This window comes from Gopherus flavomarginatus, chromosome 1 (genome assembly GCF_025201925.1).
Source record: "Gopherus flavomarginatus isolate rGopFla2 chromosome 1, rGopFla2.mat.asm, whole genome shotgun sequence".
Lineage (NCBI taxonomy): Eukaryota > Metazoa > Chordata > Testudines > Testudinidae > Gopherus > Gopherus flavomarginatus.
This window is the reverse complement of record NC_066617.1, coordinates 153176908-153202122: the sequence shown is the minus strand read 5'-3', so window position 1 is coordinate 153202122 and position 25215 is coordinate 153176908. Positions and strand designations below refer to the sequence as shown.

At 51.1% G+C, this 25215-nt stretch overlaps 1 protein-coding gene across 1 annotated transcript; it reads left to right on the top strand.

The window, feature by feature from the left end:
• Positions 1-1623: 1623 nt before the first annotated feature.
• Positions 1624-24983, top strand: CLSTN3 (calsyntenin 3). Its single transcript, XM_050937068.1, has 18 exons — positions 1624-1873; positions 4467-4589; positions 5687-5882; positions 7777-7985; positions 8462-8611; positions 14103-14288; positions 14827-15096; positions 15516-15628; positions 15708-15870; positions 17354-17410; positions 18129-18286; positions 18452-18600; positions 19180-19406; positions 20678-20848; positions 21495-21640; positions 21722-21857; positions 23281-23498; positions 24198-24983. Exons 1-18 carry the CDS (start codon positions 1810-1812, stop codon positions 24369-24371), a joined length of 2910 nt encoding a protein of 969 aa, XP_050793025.1. The 5' UTR covers positions 1624-1809; the 3' UTR covers positions 24372-24983.
• Positions 24984-25215: the final 232 nt, after the last annotated feature.

The window sequence follows — 25215 nt, the reverse complement described above, 5'->3', positions numbered from 1 at the left end:
TCCTGGCAGATGTGAACTTCCTCAGAGCAGTGCCCAGTCACTGCCCATCCCGGGAGACACCCTGGCAGATGTGAATTTCCTCAGAGCAGTGCCCAGTCACTGCCCATCCCAGGAGACACCCTAGCAGATGTGAACTTCCTCACAGCAGTGCTCAGTCACTGCCAAACCTGGGAGACACCCTGGCAGATGTGAACTTTCTCACAGCAGTGCCCAGTCACTGCCCATCCCAGGAGACACACTGGTGGATGTGAACTTCCTCACAGCAGTGCCCAGTCACTGCCCATCCCGGGAAACACCCTGACAGATGTGAACTTCCTCACAGCAGTGCCCAGTCACTGCCCATCCCGGGAGACACCCCGACAGATGTGAACTTCCTCACAGCAGTGCCCAGTCACTGCCCATCCCGGGAGACACCCCGGCAGATGTGAACTTCCTCACGGCAGTGCCCAGTCACTGCCCATCCCAGGAGACACCCCGACAGATGTGAACTTCCTCACAGCAGTGCCCAGTCACTGCCCATCCCGGGAAACACCTTGACAGATGTGAACTTCCTCACGGCAGTGCCCAGTCACTGCCCATCCCGGGAGACACCCTGGTGGATGTGAACTTCCTCACAGCAGTGCCCAGTCACTGCCCATTCTGAGAGACACCCCGGCAGATGTGAACTTCCTCACGGCAGTGCCCAGTCACTGCCCATCCCGGGAGACACCCTGGTGGATGTGAACTTCCTCACAGCAGTGCCCAGTCACTGCCCATTCTGAGAGACACCCCGGCAGATGTGAACTTCCTCACAGCAGTGCCCAGTCACTGCCCATCCCGGGAAACACCTTGACAGATGTGAACTTCCTCACGGCAGTGCCCAGTCACTGCCCATCCCGGGAGACACCCTGGTGGATGTGAACTTCCTCACAGCAGTGCCCAGTCACTGCCCATTCTGAGAGACACCCCGGCAGATGTGAACTTCCTCACGGCAGTGCCCAGTCACTGCCCATCCCGGGAGACACCCTGGTGGATGTGAACTTCCTCACAGCAGTGCCCAGTCACTGCCCATTCTGAGAGACACCCTGGCAGATGTGAACTTCCTCACAGCAGTGCCCAGTCACTGCCCAACCTGGGAGACACCCTGGCACTTATGCCCTAGCGGGTTGAGCTTCATGATTGCTGTGGCCTGGGCTGCTGACTGAGTCTGGGCGACCATGGGAAAGTGGAGGGCAAGGCACTCATACTCGCTGCTGCCCCACTATTGCGGCCCCTCCCAGCACAGGTGCCCCCCACCCTTCACACACAGCTCACGACCCTGCAGCACCCCTGCTATTTCAGTCCAGCCCCCTCCCCCTCCACTTTGTGCAGTGCGGGTGCTGAGAACCATTGACCCAAACTGCAAACTCTCTCTAGGATGGAAACCGCTTCAAGCCAGGGGGTGCGCCAGCAGCTCTGCGCCCCCAGCCCCCCCCAGCTTGCAGCGAGGAGGAAAAGGTTGGCTCCCCCCCGTGCGCCTCGCCTCTCCACTATTGGTCCCTCCCCCCTGCAGCACCTGGCTGCCGCGCCCATCGCATTGGCTGCTGGCGCCCATCAATCAGCGCCGGGCTCTGCTGACATCATGCTGCAGTAGAGGGGCTGGGCTGAGGCCGGGAGCGGAGAGGTGCGAGCTCGCTCTGTCCCTCCGCGCTCCGAGGGGCTGCGACTCCCGCCGGCCACCTGCTCCGAGCTCTGCGGCTCGGCCTCCGGCCCTGCGCAAGCCCGACAGGAGTGAGAGCGCGGCGGGGCGGCTGCACATCGCTCCGGAGCAGGTGCGAGCCGGCTTCCAGGATGGGCTGCCCGCGGCCCCTCGTCTTCCTCTGTGCCTTGCTGCTCGGCAGTTTCTGCAGCCGAGGTGAGTGGGAGCCCCCCCGGGCCAGGTGGGAGCCCCCCCGGGAGGTGCGGGCCCTCCGGCTTGGGGGCTGGAACGCAGCGGGCCGGAGCCATCTGCTTTCCAGTCATGTCAAGAGATGACACGCAGCTGCGATCAGCTCATCGGATCCATCTCCTGGCGTGGCGGTGTCTCCAGCTCTCCGCCTGGTGCTGGGCACTCTGCAGGATCCCTGCTTCTCTCTGTTCATTCCTCCGGTTCCTGCTCACATTGTCACTGCCTCTGTTACCTGCCTTCCCTCTCTGTCTCCCTCGCCCTTTCCAGCTTTCTCACCTTCTCAGGTTGCCTAGTTCGTTCTTCCTCTGAGTTTAGTTCTTCAATTCTTTCTCTCCCCACATATCCTTCCTTTATTTCAGCTCTCTGGCTGAATGTACCTTGCCTTTTGTTTCTGTCTGTTGAATTATAACATGTAAAATAATTGAGCTATCCAGCACCACACAACATGGCTCTGTCTCCATCCTTTGATCCTCGATTTGTTTCTCTAGCATCTGTCTATATGATTAACTTGCATGGAAATATGTCACCTATGGGAGTTGCATGTAAGAGCGAGCGTATTTTTGTGCTAAATATGAGGAAACCAATCCTATAACTTATACATTCTGAGCACGGATGTTGTCCAAAAAAACATAGAGAGAGAGAGGTTACAAGATCTATGGCTGTAGGCACAGATGAGGAGAGAGAAAATAAGAATAACTTAATAGGGCAGAGTCAGAGTGGCATATAAGGGGGCAGAAGGGATACCTAGGAATGGGGAGTTCTAGGCCCCATTGCTCCCCATTGGAAGATGCAGAGCTGATTCTGGTTACTGAGTGCAGAGCCGTGTGTGTATTGGTTTTGGAGGGGGTAACCCCCTTATTATTATTATTTGTACTGCAGTAACACCTAGGGGTGCAATCATGGATCAGAGCACCCTTGGGCTAAGTGTCCTCCATTTTCCCTGTGAACTGTACCATCCAAAGTATGCATCCAACTTTAACAAGTGTCTTTATCTCCCATGGGATCTTCTTGAAGGTGGCAAGAGCCTTCCTCTGCCCCCAAACGTTCCCATGATCCCTGGAGACTTCCCTCCCAAGAAATCATCCTGGTGCCTTCCAGTTGACGGATGGATGCAGTCAAGATTTATCCCTCCGCCATCAGCTTGTTGCCCCAGCAACAGGGTCTACCTGTTTATAAACCAGAACCTGGCTCAGAGTGGAACAGGATGGGGGCTTTTCTGTGGGAGGGTATGGGGAGGTGTGGAATTACACACAGGAGGGGGTCCCAGCTGCATACTGATGAGAATAAAGGGACAATGGATGTTTCTCTGGATTTCAGCACAATGCTGAATTAATCTATATGGTGAGATATAAATCCTAACCCACAGCCTTTCCTGCTATGCAGACTGGATGTCCCTTTCTGATGCATCTTAGTCCTGACCTGGAGCCCCACTTGCTGCCTGAGTCCTGGACTCTCTACTCACAGTTCTGCCAATGCACCTCAATTCTCATCTGTGGAAATTAGTGGCTGACTCTTATAGGGGTCACTCTGAGTCAGTACTGATCCCAATGCCCCAACATGGTGCAAGGCAGAGTTCTGCTGCAGGAAACGACCCCTGTATTAGAAATGATGCCCTTGAGGTAAAAGGCTCTGTATCCTTTTCCCCAACCCCACTGAGCCCATGCTGTGTGGTCAGAGCATTGCTTGGGTGTGACTGTATCCTTGTCTCCCTGGATGGCGTAGGATTAGCTGGGAGATGGGGATTGAAACTAGGACATTGCACTATAATCCCTGAGACCCATTCAGCAGGGATTGGATGGTGGTGAGGCGGTGTTCATCTGTAATGATTTTCCTTCTCTCTCTCACTCCCTTCCTCCTCCTTTCTCTCTTTCCCTGCCCCGGAGCTTGTGTGATAAAGATTAATTTGCTATTTCTGGGCCTGTGACATTTTTCAGAGCCTCCTGCTGGTTGCTGTCTCAGAGCTGAGTCTGGCCAGGCTCCAGCCAACGAGATTAGCACTTCGGGCAACAAGGAGGGGCCAAGGGAATATGGGACATTCCATGGAGCCAGGGATGAAGGAGAAAGGGACTGAGGGTGTGGGACATATGCATGGAGAGAGCAGCACAGAATATCTATTCTGGAGCCCTTCAAACCCTGGCCCCATAAAGAGGTGGGGAAGAAGTGGTCAGGTTGCTCCTTGGGAGTATTCCCTATGGAGACCCGAAGGGTGGCTCTGTCCTTTAATAGTGACTTTATTAAGCTGGGGGCAGAGTGGGATTTAGTTCTTTGACTCTCTCCTCAGAGCTTGACTCCTCCAGCCTCTGGAGAGTTGCTGTGGTTCTCATCTGAGCTCCCTCCTAGGAATGAGGCCCCAGGACAGAGCACAGTATTCCCAGTGGAAGTTCTCCAGAGCCACATAGAGAGGGACTATCCCTCCCTGCCCCTTATCAGTCTACTTGGGGCCTCCTTTATTTCAAGGTCGAGCGTGGTGCCCCTAGTCTATATCTGGGGAGCCATTAGCTCTATAATTGTGGCTAACTTGTTCATGTCCTCCCATTTCCGTACCCCCAAACCCCCTCAGCAAACAAGCACAAACCCTGGATTGAGGCTGAATACCAGGGCATCGTCATGGAGAATGATAACACCGTCCTGCTCAACCCACCGCTATTTGCTCTGGACAAGGATGCACCACTGCGCTATGCAGGTACTTGGGTAACAGGCTTGGAGGAGAGGTGGGGAGGACAGAATCAGAAGGAGGGAGAGGATTGGATTGTTGCTCAGCACAGGGACTAATTGCTTTACAGCACCTCTGGCAAGGGCCTCAGGACAGGTTAGAACAGTGTATGGGCTGCCCTAACATGCACCAGTTGCCAGGGGTTCTGGGAGCCTTTCTTAAAGCCAGGAACACCCTGGTCAAGGCTCCTGCTTCCTCTAGGAATGCCCTGCATTGGGGGCTTCTGCAGAGGGTGATCTACCCTGGTAACGGGTGCCAGAGCTGGCATAAAGAAGCCATGAGGCAAGCATGAATCCACGTCCAGGGAGATAAAGATGAGAGCATGAGAAGGGAATGGGTGAGGAAGAAAGGAAAGAGGGTGTTCACAAGTTGAAATGGTGGGAGGGGAAGGTGGTGGTGGGGTGGGGGACAGGGAACATAAGAACGACCATACTGGGTCAACCCAAAGGTTCATCTAGCCCAGTATTCTGTCTTCCGACAATGGCCAATGCCAGGTGCTCCAGAGGGAATGAACAGAACAGGTAATCATCAAGTGATCCATCGCCTGTCGCCATTCCCAGCTTCTGGCAAACAGAGGCTAGGTACACCATCCCAGCACGTCTTGGCTAATAGCCATTGCTGGACCTATGCTCCATGAACTTATCTAGTTCTTTTTTGAACCGTTATAGTCTTGGCCTTCACACTGTTCTCTGTCAAAGAGTTCCATAGACTGACTGTGCACTGTATGAAAAAATACTTCCTTTTGTTTGTTTTAAACCTGCTGCCTGTTAATTTCATTTGGTGACCCCTAGTTCTTGTGTTATGAGAAGGAGTAAATAACATGTCCTTATTTACTTTCTCCATACCAGTCAAGATTTTATAGCCCTCTATCATATTCCCCCTTAGTCATCTCTTTTCCAAGCTGATAAGTTTGGAAGAGGGACAAGTTGCAGAGAGATGGTGAGGTGTGGTGTGGGTGGGCAAGGACTGGGTGGCAGGGGAAGGCAACTCCTTGCTGTCCTCATTGTCCTGTTCCTCTTCCCCTTTCTGTCTCTCCCTCTCTTCTCCCCTGCTCTGGGGGGCACCAGGTGAGATCTGCGGCTTCCGGATTCATGGGGCAGGGGTGCCCTTTGAAGCTGTGATCCTGGACAAGGCCACGGGCGAGGGACTGATCCGGGCCAAGGAGCTGATGGACTGTGAAGCGCACAAGGAGCACACCTTCACCATCCAAGCATACGACTGTGGAGAGGGACCTGATGGGACCAACACCAAGAAATCCCACAAGTGAGGCTGTGGGGGGCTGTGGTGGCTGGAGCCTACCTCTTAACCTGCCAAAGCCCAAATGGGGCATTCAGTGTGTCACAGAGACCCAATGTGAGGGGGACGGGGACACAAATGGTTCATGCAGGAAGCTAAAACTTCTGTGGGATTCTTTCCTCCAGTGTGAAGAACTCTTTCTAGAGCCTCCAGTTCACTAGTCTGCATTTTTTATGTCAATCATTGCCAATATTACAAGTGAGGGGAAAGCAAGTGTGTGTGGACTGTCAGTAACTATGGGACTAAAATGAGTGACACTTTTGAAACAAGAGATGTCTGAGAGCTGTGTCCTAGGGGTCAGTGCTTTGTGCTGCTGTATAGGCAGGAGCCCCAGGGTCCATTACTAAGAACATAAGAACGGCCATACAGGGTCAGACGAAAGGTCCTGGACCTAGATGGACCAATCTTCCGACCGTGGCCAATGCTGGATGCTGCAGAGGGAATAAACGAAACAGGACAAATTTATCAAGCGATCCATCCCTTGTCGTCCAATCCCAGCTTCTGGCAGTTAGAGCTTTAGGAATACCCAGACTATGGGGTTGCATCCATGACCATCAGCGATTGATGGACCTATCCTCTATAAACTTATCTAATTCTTTTTTGAACTCCATTATAGTTTTAGCCTTAACAACATCCCCTGGCAATGAGTTCCACAGGTTGACTGCACATTGTATGAAGAAGTACTTTCTTGGGTTAGTTTTAAACTTACTGCCTATTAATTTCATTGGATGACCCCTGATTCTTGCATTATGTGAAGGAGCAAATAATACTTCCTTAATCACTTTCTCGACACCATTCAGGATTTTATAGACCTTTTTCATATCCCCCTTTAGTCATCTCTTTTCCAAGCTGAATAGTCCCAGTTACTTTAATCGCTCCTTGTATGGAAGCTGTTCCATACCCCTAATCATTTTTGTTGCCCTTCTCTGCACTTTTTCCAATTCTAATAAATCTCTTGAGATGGGGTGACCAGAACCGCACACACTACTCAAGATGTGGGTGTACCATGGATTTATATAGAGACATTATGATATTTTCTGTCTTATTATCTATTCCTTTCTTAATGGTTCCTCACATTTTGTTAGCTTTTTTGACTGCTGCTGCACATTGAGCAAATGTTTTCAGAGAACTATCCACAATGCATTCTTGAGTGTTAATTTAGACCTCATCGTTTTGCCAGCTCGCTCTTCACCCCTTTTCCAGATCATTTACGAATATGTTGAACAGCTCTGGTCCCAGTACAAATCCTTGGGGGATACTGCTACTTACCTCTCTCCCCTATGAAAACTGACCCTTTATTCCTATCCTTTGTTTCTTGTCTTTTAACCAGTTATTGATCCATGAAAGGACCTTCCCTCTTATCCCATGACAACTTACTTTGCTTAAGAGCCTTTGGTGAGGGACCTAGTTAAAGGCTTTCTGAAAGTCCAAGTGCATTGTATCCACTGGATCACCCTTGTCCACATGTTTGTTGACCTCCTCAAAGAATTCTAATAGATTGGTGAGGCATGATTTCCCTTTACAAAAGCTGTGTTGACTCTTCCCCAACAAATTGTGTTCATCTATGTGTCTGACAATTCTGTTCTGAAATTAGTTTCAGCCAATTTCCATCCCAGTCTCTCTCTCTCTCATGAGAGAGGCTGGCCCAGAGTCCCTAGAGGTCAGTGCTGCTGTGTGGGGACCCAAATCTCATTCTTCTGGACTTTAATTCTTTGAGGGCTGGGATGAGGCTGGCACCCTCTAGGGATCAGTGCCTTGGTCTGTCTTGAGGAAGACCTAGGTTTCATTCCCTGACTTGGTCTCTTGCTTTCTCTATCACTGCCTCGTCAACCAGCTGCTTATTCATCTCTGTCTCCATCAGGGCTACCGTGCACGTGCGGGTGAATGACGTGAATGAGTTTGCTCCGGTCTTTGTGGAGAAGTTATACCGTGTGGCGGTGACCGAGGGGAAACTCTATGACCGCATTCTGCGGGTGGAGGCCATTGACGGAGACTGCTCCCCCCAGTACAGCCAGATTTGCTACTATGAGATCCTCACCCCCAACATCCCTTTCCTGATTGACAATGATGGTGAGAACCTGCCTCCATATAACTCTGAGACCACAGTTCATTCCATGTGCCCCCTGTCACCTCTGCCTGGTCCATTCCTCCATGTATGTGTGCTGTGTGATCCTTTTAGCTTTCCCTGCATTCCTCAGCTACCTGCCTTGGAGAAGAGACAGCAGCCCTTTTGTGTTCAGAAGTGTTTCAGCATATTACAGAGCAACATAACATGACATTGCATGAGGACTTAACTTTATGGTTCTGCCTCATTTGTTATTGTGATGAATCAACAATAAACCTTTTTAGAATGAGACTCTCCTTATGCATTTTGAGTGGGAAAACGGAGCAATGTTCTGCTAATGTACATTTCTCTTTCCTTCTCACTCTGTCTTCCTCTCCCTTTTTCTCTTTTCCTGTCTCTCTTGACTCTTGTCTTTCTTTCATTCTCTCTCTCTCTGTCTCAGTGTCTCTGCTCCCCTAATCCCTGTGTCTCTCTCTACCAGGGAACATTGAGAACACAGAGAAGCTGCAATACAGTGGAAAGCACCTATACAAGTTCACAGTCACAGCCTACGATTGTGGCAAGAAACGGGCATCTGATGATGCTGAAGTGGAGATCCAAGTGAAGCCCACTTGCAAACCCAGCTGGCAGGGTATGAAGCCTCCTCTCCCACTCAGCTCTCACCATGACCTCCTTCTCACCACTAGCCCCTCATCATAGTCCAGCTACCCCACCCATCTCACCATAATCCTACCCTGTCACCCTATCCCCTTCCTTCTCATACCCTAACACTGGGTCACCCAGAGGCCACCCAGAGGATTCAGGGGCAAAGCAATTTTGGGGGCCCCTTCCATAAAAAAAAGTTACAAAACTATAGAATATTATATTCTTGTGGGGGCCCGGGGCCTGGGGCAAATTGGCCCATTTGCTCCCTCCTCTGGGCGGCCCACCTTCCCCTTTCACCCTTCCCTCATCTCCCCAAACCCATGCAGTATAAAGACTCTCTCCCCACTCTAATCTGCCATGGTAGTGTAAAGAGCCTAACCTCTGACCTTTCACCTTACCCACCAACATCTTCAGACAAACACAAAGCTGATCGCAAATATGTATAAATGTTCGTGTATTTGCTTAACTACAGGCACAACTCATCAGACTCATGTGCTGTCATCCTATTACAAAACTATGGGGTAGCAAACACCAGTGTGGGGAGATCACTGCTTGCATCTGTGGGAAGCCTTGAGTGTTTGCCAGGTGCCATATTATAGGTGGGGCTAGTAGACCTGTCTATTATTGAGGTTGCCCAACGCTATCCATTATATGACCTTGTTTTCAGTTTCTTATAACTTTGCTAAATTTTAAGTGTTTGGGCTGAAATTTCCCATGCTGGTTGCCTGCCTCAGTTTGAATTTTTTTTTTTTTAATTTCAGCCATTTCCAAATATGACCTTTACTTCGAACAGTTTTAGAGCCCACTTTGGAGCAGGGATTGAAATTTGCCAGGGAGTGGCCATTGTGTCAGGGATGTGCCTTTTCCTGTCCCTGTGAAAACCCAGCCAGATCTGGCCAAGTTATAAGGCTTTGAAAAATCAGTTTGTTTGTGCTCAGCCAGACTTACTAGAGTTTAACAGTTAAAATCTCCAAAGACTCCATCCTCACTGAGTATGCTCTACGCCCTCCAGCTCCTACAGTTGACTAGAGTGCATGCACTCCTCCTGTAGCGTGCTCCATCCCTCCCTGCTCCTAGTGCTGACTCGGGTTGCAAACTTTCTGTTGGCACAAAACCAAACATCCTTGCCCTGCCCCTTCCCCAAGACTCTTCCCCCTCTCACTACATTCCCTCTGCCCCCTTGGCGACTCACTCTCCCCCACCCTCAGTCTCTTTCAATGGGCTGGAGCAGGGAGTTGGGGTGTGGGAGAGGGTGAGGGCTCTAAATGGGGGTGCAGGCTCTGGGCTGGGGCTGGGGGGTTTGGAGTGCAGGAGGGAGCTCCAGGTTGGGGGGTGGGGCTGAGGGATTCGGAGTGTGGGGGGAGGCTGCAGGTTGAGGCAAGGGGTTGGGGTGCAGGAGCAGGTGAGGGCTCTGGGGTGGGGTTCAGGGTGCAGGAGGGGGAGATTGTTTGGGGGGGCGCTCAGGGCTGGGGCAGGGGGTTGGGGCTTGGGGTTGGGACACGGGCTTACCACAGGTGGCTCCCAGTCAACAGCACAGCGGGGCTAAGACAGGCTGCCTGCCTGGGCTCTGCAGCACCACCGGCTGGACTTTTAACGGCCTGATCGGGGTGCTGACCGGAGCTGCCAGGGTCCGTTTTCGACCAGGTGTTCCAGTCGAAAACTGGACACCTGGTCACCTTAGTGCTGACTACAGTGCATGTGCCAGCCCCACAGAGCGACTGAGCATGCTCCATCCAGCCCAGGGCTTCAGGGGCACACCAGACTTTTCCTGTAATTGCTACTCCAGGGTAGGGTGGGGCTGGAACTGACAACAGGAAGCCTGTGTCACCTGTGGTCTCAGTCACTCCCACCCTGTACTTGGCACTAAGCAGCATGGAGGAGGAAGCCGTCTGATTCAAATGCAGAAGGTACAAAAACTGGACCTGGGATGTTGCTGAGGGAATAGATTGGGACAAGGTGCCTGGGGGTGGGGAGGTGCAGAGGTTAGGACTGGAGGCCAGCAGGGGGTAGAGATAAGCAGAGAGTGGGACTGGCTGTGCAATGAGACTAGGTCTGGAAGCCGTGGGAGGGAAACTTGGAGGCGGGGGTGGGGAGAGAAAACTGAGATTTGATGAGGAGCTGGGGGAAGACTTGAATTGGCAGGGCAAGGAGACTGGGAGCAGGGGTAGGCTGGGACTGGGATGGGCAGTCTGGAGGGGTGAGATTAGAATTTACTGAACAAAATGCCTGAGATTGGGATCAGAAGCCTGAGGATTGGAGACTGGGGTTGATTAGGAGAGGAGAATGGGACTGGGATAAGGAGCCAGTAGAGACAGGACTGGGACTGGGACTGGGACAAGCTGGAAGGGGTGGGGCCGATGGGGCCAAGTTTTGGGGGGAACAGACTGAAGAGTCTGTGCCCACTGGAGCACACTCTCCTCCAGAGCTTAGAATGGAACCCAAGATCCCAGTCTCATCATTCCTCAGCTGTTAGCAAATATCTGTGAAACCCACTTGCAGAGTGTCCCACCCCACTCTAGCACTGGTCCACACAGAGGATAACAACCAACTATTGCTCTGTTACTTCGTTAGCCCAAGTGGCAAGGGTCTTTGTGTTGGATCTACCCTGCTGTGGACCCATGATGTTGTCAATATGATTCCACAAGATGGAATTTGTTTATTCAGTTTCCTTTTTTAAAAAACCTAGGAAATTACATACAAAAAAAAAAAGATTAAAAGAACATTATCTGAAAAGTTTCATTCAAAAGTTAGGAATTGACAGTATTAAGGTTGCTTTTGCAACATTAATTCAGTTGTCTTGTATATATGTATTAGAATAGTCTGGAATTGTGTGATCACATACATTTTTTTTCCCCTACAGAACCCCTGCCTCATTCAGAACACAGAATGGACCATGCTCTGAGATAAATCAGGGTTGTATAGGGAAGGGGGCTGTTGTCTGTAGGACCCTTGCCTCATTTGTTGGAGAAATTGGAAGGCATGTACTGAAGGAAGGAGGGAGTTGCAGGAAGAGAAAGGATGGTTAAGGCTGCCCTGGGGACTTGGATTCTATCCCTGCCTCTGCCACAGAATGCCTGTGTGATACTGGGCAAATCACTTCATAGAATCATAGATTAGGGTTGGAAGAGACCTCAGGAGGTCATCTTGTCCAACCCCCTGCCCAAAGCAGGGCCAACACCAACTAAATCATCCCAGCCAGGGCTTTGTCAAGCCTTAAAAACCCTGTAAAACCTCTAAGGATGGAGATTCCACCACCTCCCTAGGTAACCCATTCCAGTACTTCATCCTCCTCCTCCTAGTGAAAGTGTTTCCTAATATCCAACCTAGACCGCCCCCACTACAACTTGAGACCGTTGTTTCTTGTTCTGTCATCTGCCACCACTGAGAACAGCTGCACTCCATCCTCTTTGAAACCCCCTTTCAGGTAGTTGAAGGCTGCTATCAAATCCTGCCTCACTCTTCTCTTCTGCAGATTAATAAGACCAGTTTCCTCAGGCTCATAAGTCATGTGCCCCAGCACCCTAATAATTTTTATTGCCTTCCGCTGGACTCTCTCCAATGTGCCTCCATCCTTTCTGTAGTGGGGGGCCCAAAACTGGATGCAGTACTCCAGATGTAGCCTCACCAGTACTGAATAGAAGGGAATAATCATGTCCCTCAATCTGCTGGCAACGCTCCTACTAATGCAGCCCAATATGCCATTAGCCTTCTTTGCAACAAGGGCACACTGTTGACTCATATCCAGTTTCTCGTCCATTGTAATTCCCAGGTCCTTTTCTGCAGAACTGCCGCTTAGCCAATAGCAGTGCATATGATTCTTCTGACCTAAGTGCAGGTCTCTGCACTTGTCCTTGTTGAATCTCATCAGATTTCTTTTGGCCCAATCCTCCAATTTGTCTAGGTCACTGTGGACCCTATCCCTACCGTCCAGCATATCTACTTCTCCCCTCAGTTTAGTGTCATCTGTGAACTTGTTGAGGGTGCAATCCATCCCATCATCCAGATCATTAATGAAGATGTTGAACAAAACTGGGGCACTACGCTTGATACTAGCTGCCAACTAGACATGGAGCCGTTGATCACTACCTGTTGAGCCCGATATGTAGCCAGCTTTCTATCCGTCTTATAGTCCATTCATCCAATCCATATTTTTTTAACTTGCTGGCAATAATACTGTGGGAGATGGTATCAAAAGCTTTGCTAAACAGACTTTTCACAGGTGGTCCTAACTGTGTTCCTTGTTTTCTGGGGTCTGACTTGAGACCCTAGATCTGATTTGAAGATGTGCTGAGTACTCACAGCTGCAACTAAAGTTAATGGGAACTGTGCTCTGAACATATAAATTTCTATATAATGCTAAGTACTCTGAAAAATAAGATCCTGGGTGTTTCAAATGGGGCACCCAAAATTAGTGCTTACTGTTGCCCTTTATCTCTCTGTGCCTCAGTCACCTAGGTCCCTTGGGGGGAGGGATAGCTCAGTGGTTTGAGCATTAGTCTGCTGAACCCAGGGTTGTGAGTTCAATCCTTGAGGGGGCCACTTAAGGATCTGGGGCAAAAATCAGTAGTTGGTCCTGCTAGTGAAGGCAGGGAGTGGATTTGTTGACCTTTCAAGGTCCTTTCCAGTTCTAGGAGATAGGTATATCTTCTATTATTATTAAAATGGGGATAATACTGCCCCCTTGTTTTAACAGGGGTGTTGTGAAAATAAATTCATTGATGTTTGTGAAGTGTTCAGATACTGTAGTGATGAGTGTCATAGTAAAGTCCATGAAAAAATTAATTCTGCCTTCAGAGCAGGGTTTGAATAGCGTGCAGTAAATGAGACCTGGAGGCAGATATTAAATTACAGGGAGCAAAGAAAGTATTGAATAGCTGCTTATTTAAAGAGCCCCTTCCATACTGTGCACTGAATGAAATGGGTCCTGTGGAGCAGTATGTGATCATGGCATTTAAGACTGTGCCATAATGCATGTGCACAAGGAGGCAGAATATCTGGCATATCCTAACTTGTGAGTGCTTGGCTTTGCAACCTTAATGTAGTTTTTATGTTTGTTTATTATGAATACTGGATTTAAGTGACCACTGATTTTGGGTGCCTCAATTTGAGACAATTTGGGCCTTTCAGAAGTGCTGAGCATGCACAGGTCCAGCTGAAGTTAGCAGGAGCTGGGGGGATTCAGCACCTCTGAAAATCAGGCTGAGAGATGTCAAAAATCCAAGGGTCTCTGTCATAACCAGAGCTATAAACACACAAACCCCACTCTCTAATCTCCTATGAAATCTCCCCCTGTGCTGACCTCAGTGGATGGGTTAACTTTTCAGCATGGAAAGGGCCAAAAATCTGTCATTTCAGAGAAAATCAATAGAGGTGGAGGGTCTGTGTCAGCAGCCCTGACCTGGAAAGGCCTCAGGGCAGGGCCCTAACTCTTCTTTCTCTCTCTCTCTCTCTCTCTCTCTCTCTCTCTCCTCCGATAGGCTGGAATAAGCGGATTGAGTACATGCCAGGGGCAGGTAGTCTGGCACTGTTTCCCAGCATCCACCTGGAGACATGTGATGAGCCACTGTGGAACATCCAAGCTACAGTGGACCTGCAGACAAACCACGTGGCCAAGGGGTGTGACCGTGACAACTACTCAGAGAAGTCGCTGCGCAAACTTTGCGGTGTGCATTCTGCCTTCCCCAAGTGGAGCCAGGGAGTGGCAGGGGCAGGATAGAAGGGTTACCCTCCCTCACCCCACTCCATGAGGAGCCACAGTGACATCCCCACACCAAGGGGAGCCAAAGGGATGCAGCCCTTACAACTCCTGCACCAAGTAGAGCCCGGGGGATACCTGGCCCACCCCTAGCACTGAGAAGAGTCATGGGACGCTACCCACACACCGAGCGGAGGGGACCCTTACACCTTCCTGCAGCCCCTCCCTTGCGGGGAGTCATGAACCCGTCCCTCAGCACTGGGGGGAGCCACTGGAACAATTCCTGCATCCTTTCCACCAAAGGAGCCATAGGCAGCTCCCCCAGTCCCTCTCCTGAAATCTCCCACTGTCCTGAGGAGAGCTGCCAGGAACCTCTCTGCATCCTCAGAGACCAACTACACCTTCCCATCCCCATATCACACTCCACTCAGCCCCTTCTGCTCCCCATCCCTGTGAGTCGGTCTCTGCCTTGACGTCTGTCTCTATCTTTGTCCTTCCTTCGGTAGGTGCGGCCTCAGGTGAGGTTGACCTGCTGCCTGTGCCCAGCCCCCTTGCCAACTGGACGGCACGGCTCTCAGTGCATTACAGCCAGGACAGCAGCCTCATCTATTGGTTCAATGGCAGCCAGGTAGCCCAGGTGCCTGTGGGCAGCGGGCTGGGTGCTCACGAGGGGCTCAGTGACCACTTCACCCTGTCGCTGTGGATGAAACATGCTGTGGTGCCTGGAAAGGGCAAGAAGGAGGAGGAGACCGTGATCTGCAGTACGGTGCAGAGTGGTGAGACACCCTGGAGACAGACCCTCTTCCCATGAGACCGATACTCCCCACCATGAACCCATCAGAATAGACTCTCCTTCCAAATAGGAATCTCTTCCTAGCTCCAGACTAGAATGGACCATTCCATCCTGGTAGGATTCTCTCCCTGCCTCCTTCCCCAGCTGGGCGGGGCTCCATTGTAAGTTCTGGGAGCAGCCACCCCCAGGAGAGAGACCCTGACCATACTGCAAGGGAGAGGGAGGTGGAATGGTTTCTTCCGCACAACTCTGAGTGTAAGGCTCATGTCCTGTGTGATGAGTGAGTAGGATCTCAGCCCAGTTGCTCAGGCTAACCCAGTTCTCTAAGGGTCCCAGGATAGTGCTTTGTGGAACTTTCTTTGATCTTTCGTCTCCCTCTATGCCCCCTCTCCCTCTCTGCAGAGGATGGCTACTCTCACTACTCCCTGGCTGTGCATGGCTGCCGAATTGCTTTCCTATATTGGCCTTTGCTGGACAGTGCAAGACCTGTCAAATTTCTGTGGAAGCTGGAGCAGGTGAGGAAGGATCTGGCTTTCTCTGTCTCTCTCTTTCTCCCTTCCTCCGCTTGCTGATCTCTCCTTCTGCCTGTCACAGGTCTGTGATGATGAATGGCACCATTATGCCCTCAACCTGGAGTTCCCCACCGTCACACTCTATGTGGATGGTGTGTCCTATGACCCCGCGCTCATTCATGACAATGGCCTCATCCATCCCCCAAGGCGGGAACTTTCCCTCATGATCGGAGCCTGCTGGACTGGTGAGTGCCCCCCCACCCTCCCCTCCAATACTGCCCTGATGAAGGGGTGGACTGGAGAGGAGGCAGAAGGGTCCAGAAGATGTTTTACCTAATGCCAAGCAGTGGCCAATGGAATGAGAGCACTATGGCCAGCTCAAGTAGCATTCTCAGCACCAAAACCAGTGTGGTGCCACCCAATGTACCAACCCAACAGTGTCTTGGTGCAACTCTGTGGTGCTCCGGGGCTGGAGCACCCATGGGGAAAAATTGGTGGTTGCTCTGCACCCACTAGCAGCTCCCCATCCCAGCTCACCTCTGCCTCCACTATGCCTCCACCTCCTCCCCTGAGCACGCCCGGCTCCACTTCTCCCCCTAGCTCCCAGCACTTGTGCCACGAAACAGCTATTTTGCACAGCAAGTACTGGGAGGAGAGGGAATGCAGCGCACTGGGGGAAGAGGTGGGGCTGGGGTAGGGATTTGAGGAAGGGATCCAATAGGGGCAGGGACGGGGTGGAGTTGGGGCAGGGACTTTGGGGTGGGGTGGGGCAGGGTGGAGTTGGAGTGGGGGTGGGTGGGGGCGCAAGCTCCCACCGGCACTGGGTAAAGTTGGTGCCTATGTCCCTGTGGATAACTGCACCTGCAAATGGCTCCCCTCTAGGGTCAAGGAGGAGTTCAGTCTCTGCAGTCATTCAGTTCTTGGCCTCTGCTAAGGCTTCCAACAAGGAGGCCACTCAGTGCCAAGAGTGATGCTGGTTTCACTGATGAGGGTTCCTATATCATTAGGAATTGAACTGAGATATCTCAGCTCATTCCAAATGGGAGGCAGCATGGGAGGGCTGTGAATGGTGTCAGATTGGAAAAGACTCTAGGCCACTGCAGACTTGGGGCCAGATTGGAGCCAAACGCCCTGGAGATGAAAGATTCCTTTCCCCAGTTCCCTGTTTCCCTGCAAGGTATATTCTAGTCCCTCTGCTCAAAGCCCTCAGGACTACAGCCAATTAAATGTAGCTGCTGTCTATCGTCTCCACAGCAGATGCTCCCAGTAGGACTGAGCCCCTCTTGCAGTCATGCCTCCTCTTGGTCAGAGATCCTATTATAGCACAACACCCTCTTGCCATGTGTAAGCCACAAAAATTGTTCAGCTGCCCTGTGAGTTCCCCCTGGAATTATTTAGCTTTCAAACAGAAAAGCTAAGTGGCCCCTGAGAACTGGCTAAGATCAATAAGAAACATCAATTCATTAAGTTCGTAAAGTCAATATTGTTGGGAGGCAGAAAAAATCCCATACATTCACCTCCACATCTGTCAGCCATCCGACTGTCCCCTTGCTGCTCTGCAATGTGAGGCTTTTGTGATTGAAGGGCCTAGTGCTGAGCAGTGTGCGCTAGCCAGGTGTCTCTCTCCTCCTTGGCTGACACAGCTTTCTCGTTTTTTCCGGACCTTATAACTCACCTGCTTCCAAAGGCTGATGCTTTGTCAATGATCTGAATGTTTTCTTCTTGCAGAGGAAAAAAACAGAGAGAAAATCCGAGGGAACGAGAACTCCACAGATCCTACACAAGGTATGGACTGAGAGTGAGGAGGATTGCCCCTTCACCACCATGCATGACTTTCATCTCCTTCTCGCATGGCGTTTGTTCCATACAGCTCCCTCCCCCACCCCATCTTTTCTGGGAGGAAAACTCTTGTTGTTTGGCAGCATATTGAACTCTGTGGAGCATGAGAGGACTGGTGCAGGGATCAGTGGAGCCTATTTTGGGAGACTCAAATATGTTTATCCTGTGGGAGACAGGTAAAATAATCCCCACTCCCGATCACTGAAGCTGGTCACTGAGGACAGTGGGGGAAACGAAGAGCAGGGGACACAGAAAATGCAACCTCACCCTAAATTATCTTGTGGCAATTTGACCTTCTTTATGCCCTCACGGGAACCACAGTGAGCAAAACAAGACTGGGTGGGGGAAACCATGTCTGTCAAGGGCTGTGTTTTGGCAGCACTTCTCTCACTGTCTCCACCCTCATCTGCCTTAGTCTCTTTCCTTCTATCTGGGGTTCCCAGACTTTTTCTCCACCCTTTCCTTAACCTCTCCTCCTTGTTGTCTTTGTCTTTCCCCATGCCACACTCACCTTTGTCTCTTTCTACCACTCTCATTCCTGTCTACCTCTCACTCTCACTTTCCTTCTCTTCATCTCTGTTGCCTCTCTCTCTCTCTCTCGCTCCCCCCTCCCACTGTCTCTGTCTCTCACATCCTCCTCCTCCTCCTCCTGTGTTCCCCTTAGGAGACCCTCCGCTGATTCACCACTACTTCCACGGTTACCTGGCTGGCTTCACTGTGCGCCCCGGCACCCTGGAGAGCCGGGAGGTGATTGAGTGCCTCTACGCCTGCCGTGAGGGGCTTGACTACAGTGACTTTGACAGCCTTGGCAAAGGGATGAAGGTATGCCCCCTCCCCAGCTTGCATGAACCTCCACCACTCTCCCCTTCATCCCTGTCTCCTGCCACACCCCAGGAATCTCCCTGTACTCCTCTTCTGCATCTCTTAGTCCAGAATCAAAGCATCCATCAGGGATTCTTCAGTCCATTCTTTCCTTTTTCCCCACAGGTTCATGTTAATCCCTCCCAGTCTCTGCTCACACTGGAGGGTGATGATGTGGAAACCTTCAACCACGCAATCCAGCATGTGGCTTACATGAACTCACTGCGCTTTGCCACACCTGGAGTCCGGCCACTCAAGCTCACCACCACTGTCAAGTGAGTGCAGGAACTTGAGGTGGAACCTCTCCCCCAGGCAAATTGGAGGGAATCTGTTGGAGTGATATCCTACAATGTATCCCTTTGTAGCTCATGGCAAGTAGCACCTCACGCTAAGCTCACCAATCAGACAGGACTCTATTGTTAAAATTCTCTGCCCTTTGTTGCCTTTTAATTTGGGATTGATAATTTCAAAATGTACAAGAATAAACCTAAAAAAAATAGCAACGTTTGTGAACACTTGTTCTGGTATATTTTGGGAATATAAATATAATATGGATACAGAGCCATCACCAATGGCACTTGTGCGCTGGCGGCTGGTCGGACACCCCATTTGCTCGTGTTGGGTTGGAGCTTGTGGTGATGACGACATCACAGTGCCATCTTTAAATACAACGGTGCAATTACCAGAATACCACTCTGCAGAGCACAGGAGGTTGTGGGAAAGCACTTAGAAACTGGCAGTCACAAGATGATCCACCCCTTGCCAACAGTACTGGAAAGGCGAGTTACCCCCTCCAGGATGAGGCTGGCAGAAGTCGGTGTACAGGTACTAACACTGTCACCTTCCTCTGTCAGATGCTTCAGTGAAGAATCATGTGTCTCCATCCCTGATGTGGAAGGCTACGTGGTGGTGCTGCAACCTGATGCCCCCCAGATTCTGCTGAGTGGTAATAGTCACTTTGCTCATCCTGCATCAGACTTTGAGAACCCTGATGGGGTCCCCCTGTTCCCTGACCTCCAGGTCACCTGCTCCATCTCTCACCAGGTGAAGGCCAAGAAGGATGAGAGCTGGCATGGCACGGGTGAGTGGGGCACATGGAAAAGGGGCTTACTTGCAAACAGGAAGTGTTGTTATGTAGAAACTGGAGATGTCACTAGAACAGAAAATGACATCTCTTAGTTACAGGAAGTGGTGTCATTACCAACACAGAAACAGAAAATAATTTTGCTTAGAAATGGGAAACGGTGTCACTGGAAAGACTTAAAATGGGAAGTGACATGCTTAGAAATAGGATGTGGTGTCACTCGAAACAGTTCTCTGCATTCCCAGAGAACTCTCTTTTCTTTCTCTGTGTTCCCCCTCTACTCCACCCAGTTTCCTGCTTACATACTCACTCGGTGCTCCTCTCCCAGTCTCCTGTCCCCATCTGTTTTCACACTTTACCTTCCTTTCCCTTTCCAGAATCCATCACCTTACATTTTAACTCTGCCACCTCCTATGTCCCTGAGATCTCCTCAGTCTCCCTCCTGCTCATCACATGTCTGTGTCACCCTTAATCTCCTCTAACACCACACATTCCCCTGAATCTCCCTCATCTCCTTCACCACACCATGTTATCTTGCTTCTCAGCCTCTTCCTGCATCTCCTTCAGGTTCCCTTCCTGCACGCCCCCAGTCTCCTACCACACTCCTTCAGCCTCCCTCCTGCTGCCCACATTTCCTATATTGCTCTTAGCTTCCTGTCCAACCTCCCTAGAGCTACAGTCATCTTCCCTGAGGGCAGCCTGGCTTCAGTTCCATTTAAAAGAATGAGGATTAGTTGACATTTCACTAAGGCAGCCTCATCTCCCCATGCAATTATGGCGGACTTGACTGAGGATAGTTTGGCTTTAGCCCCGTTGAAAGTAATGAGAGATGGTGGCCATTTTGAATAAGGGAATATTTAAAAGAGTTATGCTAGCATTTGTAAGATCATCATGTGGAATCTTTTTTTTAAAGTCTCGTGTCTGAGCTGGTAACACTGCAGTATCAACAGAACCAGGCAAGACGTGCTGTCACTAAAAATCCCCAAAGTGGCTCATTGTTAGAACATGAAGTGATGTTTTAGCAAGCAGAAGCAATGTCATTAGAAGCAGGAAGTGGCAACCCTGCAAGCAAATAACATGACAGACAGGAAGATATTACTCACAGTGAGAACTGCCAGCAGCAAGTGACATCATTGCCATGATGGCATAGTGCAGCACAGATGTGTTGTGGACAAGGTCTCTTATTAACTGGGTATCATGAACTGTGTCCATTTTGAGCATGGGTTTTGCTTTTCTTTCATCTCTTGACCCATCTCTACGCCTCTTAGTGACAGACACACGAATGTCAGACGAGATTGTCCACAACCTGGATGGCTGTGAGATCTCCCTGGTGGGAGATGACCTGGACCCGGAGAAAGAATACCTGATCCTGGATGGAGCATTCCTGCAGCAGCGGGGCCTGGAGCTCATCAACACCTCTGCCTACTTCACCATCACAGGTAGACTCTACCCCGGACAGGACTTCCTGGTTCCTGTCTCCTCCACTTCCTGTCAGTCAAAGCCAGGAGAACTGGAGATGGAGAAGCCTCATCACACTGAGACCAGGGGAGGATTGGTCCTGTCCATCCATTCCCTGGACTCTTGGTTCTTAGTGTCCTGAGTGATGGGGTCTAGGTCTGGAAAGGGAGGCATTACCTCAGGGTCACAGTGCTGGAGTATGGGATCTGAGTTCTTTTCTTTTGATTCAGTTGCACTCTGTTTCCCCCCTGCCCTCCGTGGTCTGCACTTCTCCATTCCAGAAATGTTTTCCCTGCTGCCTCTGGGTGACCGTGGATCCCACTGGTTGTGTGTAAGTGCAATTCCTAAGGTGGGGTTGGAACCTGACACATGACTGGCTGCTGGACCCTTCCTTACCTTCCCTGGGCATTGACAGCCACTAGTGATTTCCTGGACCCTTTGAGGTTGCAGACACCTCAAGGGAACCACACCTCGTTCTGCTCCCTTTTAGGTATGAGCCTGGTTTGTCCTTCCCGCACAGCTTTTCTTTAGACTCGACAGTGTTGTCAGGTGGACCTTTGATCATTTCAAAATGGGAGCTCCCTTATCCCACATCTGAATGTGTGTATCTCTCTCCCCCGGCCCCAGGCGTGGAGAGCATTGCGGTTTATGAGGAGATCCTCCACCAGGTCTCATACCGCATCCGCCATGGTGCTGCCCTCTATGAGAGGAAATTCCGCCTTTCTTGCACCGAGATGAATGGACGCTACTCCAGCAACGAATTTACTGTTGAGGTACAAGGCCATCAATGCCTGTGTATGTGTGAAGGCCAGGTCTCATTAAATGCAGAGACTGAATCTCTTCTTCTTCCACAGGTGAACGTCCTCCACAATATGAACCAGGCTGCTCATCCTAACCACATCCTCAGCTCCCAGCAATTCATGTACCGAGGTCACCACCTAGCACCAGAATTATCTGGGCACAGCCTGGCCAACGTCCATCGCAACTCCAGTATGCAATCCTGATGATTTGGTGACAGCCTACACAAATTATCCCGGGGGCATATTTGTGTAGAAACCTACAGTGATTCCCTGTTGGGATTTCAGGACTGACCCCAGTAGTAGGCAGCAGTATGCTGCAAGGAGTGGTGTAATTGACTAAGCAGGAGGTACTCTCCCCCTGAGTCAGGACTGGCTCTGGTGTGGTGCTAGGGAAGAGGCGTGATTCAGATGAAATGTAAATCTGAAGCAACATCTCTTCATGGTCACTGCAGATCTCCTCTCACAATAATCTGACTCAGGGAAATAAACCCTGGGCTTCTGGCAAAACCCAATACTGGGTGATTTCTGTCTCCCTCTATTCCTCCCTTCTTTTAATCACCTAAAAGATTCTTCGTGGCTTTCTGTCATATACTGTAATTCATCAACTACCAGAACTCAGCCCAGAGGTGGCTGCATTTTAATGCTTGGTGCAGTGGTTCCCTCTGTCAGTATTAGGTTGATATACGTGCTTTGAGATCCTCCTTCAGGAAGGGCTAAGAAGAGTGGAGTCATGGGCTGGTACTGCTTCATTTTACATTTCTCACAGAAAGTCTGCACAGGGCTGATTAATGCCATTCCAGAGATGCCTCAGCAGCAGGAGATAAATTTTAAAGAGCAGAGTCCGGTCTGAAGCTGATCTAAGAGGAGAACTGGGATTAGAAAGCAATGAACAAGAGAGAAACAGGGAAGCAGCTCCAGAGAGGGGGCTGCTGCAAAGGAAGTGGTGGCTCTTGCTGCCAGAGGTGATGGAGAAGAGCAGGGAAGGGAGCAGAGCAGTAGCCAGATTCATTGGTTCGCTCTGCTGCTTTGTGCCACTTTGCCAACACAAAGCAGCCATAGAGCCAACTTAACTGGCCCCTGGAGGAGTGTGTGAGAGATTCCTGGCTACTAGAGGTCTGCTGCTTGCAGGATGGGGGGTGGCTGATACAAGGCTGCTCCAATTTGCACAAGGAAGCAAACCACTACAGGCATGACCTGAGGCAGCTTAGTGCCACCTTTGCCCCTCCCTTCCTCTTCTAAACTCACAGCAGTGCAGCCAGCCTAGAGAAGCTGCCCCTAAGTGTGTGATACTGACTGGAGCTACTCCATGGAGGGTCCAGCCAGGGTCTCAGCAAAGGAGGCAGCTGGGGCTGGAACACTCAGGAAGTCTGGGGCGGTGGTGGTGGTGGTGGTGAAGTACTGAGTGTTTATGAAGGCAGTGAGGATGGGACATGCTTGGCATGTGGGGCTGCAGCAACCACGAAGCTGGGCCTGCGGCCAGATGAGGAACAGAGGCAGATCCTTGCATCTGGGGCTGCCATAGAACAATACCCAAGTATCCCTGGCCCTTTACAGGTTAAAGGCGAGACAGTCTGGGTCAGATGTTTGTAACCTCCTTATCCCTCCCCCTCCAGTGGTCCCCAGCACAGCCACCACCATCATCGTGGTGTGTGTGGGCTTCTTGGCACTCATGGTCATCCTGGGCATCCTGCGCATCCACTCCCTGCACCGCCGGGGGGCTGGGCACAAGGCCCCAGGGGCTGCCGGGGGAGGCCATGCAGGAGCCAGCAGCAAGGAGAGCGACATGTTCTGGGATGACTCAGCCCTCACCATTATCGTCAACCCCATGGAGGTGAGATGAGAAGAGGAAGGTGGGGTTGGTTTCTGGGTGGCAATTGATGCTCTAAGCCAGGGGTGCGCAAACTTTTTGGCCCAAGGGCTACATCTGGGTATGGAAATCGTATGGTGGGCAATGAATGCTAACAAAATTGGGGGGTGGGGTGCAGGAGGCGGTGAGGGCTCCAGCTGGGGGTGCAAGCTCTGGGGTGGAGCTGAGGGGTTGGGGGTGCAGGAAGGTGAGACCAAGGGGTTCTGATGGCAGGAGAGGTATCAGGGCTGAGGCAGGGGGTTGGGTCGGGTCACGGGAGGGGGCAGGGGTGCAGGCTCCAGGCAACACTTACCTCAAGAAGTTTCCAGAACCAGCAGCATGTCCCCACTCCAGCTCCTACACAGAGGTATGGCCAGGCAGCTCTATGCGCTGCCCCGTCCACAGGTGCTGCCCCTGCAGCTCCCATTGGCTGCGGTTCCCGGAGGCACTTGGGGTGGGGGCAGCATATGGAGGGCCCTGGCTGCCCTTACATGTAGGAGCCAGAGGGGGACGTGCCACTGCTTCCAGTAGCAGTGTGGAGCAGGGCAAGCCCTGGACCCTGATCCCTGGCGGGAGCTTGAGGACCAAATTAAAATGTCTAGAGGGCCAGATGCAGCCCCCGGGCCTTAGTTTGCCCACCCCAGCTCTAAGCCCTCCACTTACCCCCATGTCCCTTCTCCCCAGTCATACCAAAGCTGCCAGGAGAGGGCAGCAGAGAGTGGGGAGACCAGAACTGTAGAGGAAGTGGAGGAGGAGAATGATGACAGCAGTGACTCAGAGACACCGGACACCCCAGGCAGCGATGATGGAGATGACCAGCGCATCGTGGGCAAAAAAGATGGCCCCTGCTGCTACTAGGAGCCCTGTGCTGTGGGAGGAGGGAAGCAAGGGATGTTAACCAGATAAATTCCCCAGCCTGAGGGGGTCACTGCCCTCTTCCCCTTTTTCTCTCTCTCCTTGTGTATACAAATACACTCTTCCCCCCCCCCCCACCCCTTTAATTTCTTGCCTGTTTCCTCTTTCTCTGCTATTTTCACTAGGGGAGTAGTGCATAGGGGGAGGGTACTTTCTACTCTTAACCCCTCTCTTCTTCCCCATAGCACTCCAGGAACACAGGATGGGCCATGGGCTCCTTGCCCATATTCCTTAACATTAGGTTCCCCCTCCTGAGGATGGGATAGTATAGGGACCCATCTGAAGGGAGTGGTGTGCTTAGGAGCAGCAGGGAAGAAGGAAAGACTCATCAGCAAGGGTTAGGCAAGCGGGGTCAGCTGCAGGCCCCCACCTATTATATACATATTGTATATTTTTTCATTGTTGTCATTTGAAGTTTATTCTTGTCTGATGCAAAAAAAAACAAACAAACAAACTTGCAGCTTGTGTTGCTTTGTAAAATTGTCAATAACCCTAAATGAGTGAAGGAAGGAGGGAACGAGGTGGATTTTAAAATAAAAGGATATAAAAAAAACAGACTCAAGGCCTCTGGGATTCTTCATTCTGAGGGGCAGGGGCTGGAATGGGTGCTTGAAGGGCAGCACTTAACCCTATAAGTCCTCTTGACTGGCAAAATGGCATGATTTTCCAAACCTCCATTGAGGTACCTGGAAAACCACAGGCATTTTGTCCAAGGCAGGGCCTTAGATTTAGGCAGTCTGGTCCCCCTGCAGGGGGTTCAAGGAGGTTGTGGGATTAGTCCCTCAGA

Bases quoted from the DNA above. Each gene is read 5' to 3' on its own strand.
- CLSTN3 (XM_050937068.1), top strand. From the start codon at position 1,810: ATGGGCTGCCCGCGGCCCCTCGTCTTCCTCTGTGCCTTGCTGCTCGGC. The intron at 20,849-21,494 runs GTAGACTCTACC...CCCCGGCCCCAG, and splicing joins TGCCTACTTCACCATCACAG to GCGTGGAGAGCATTGCGGTT. The intron at 23,499-24,197 runs GTGAGATGAGAA...CCTTCTCCCCAG, and splicing joins TTATCGTCAACCCCATGGAG to TCATACCAAAGCTGCCAGGA.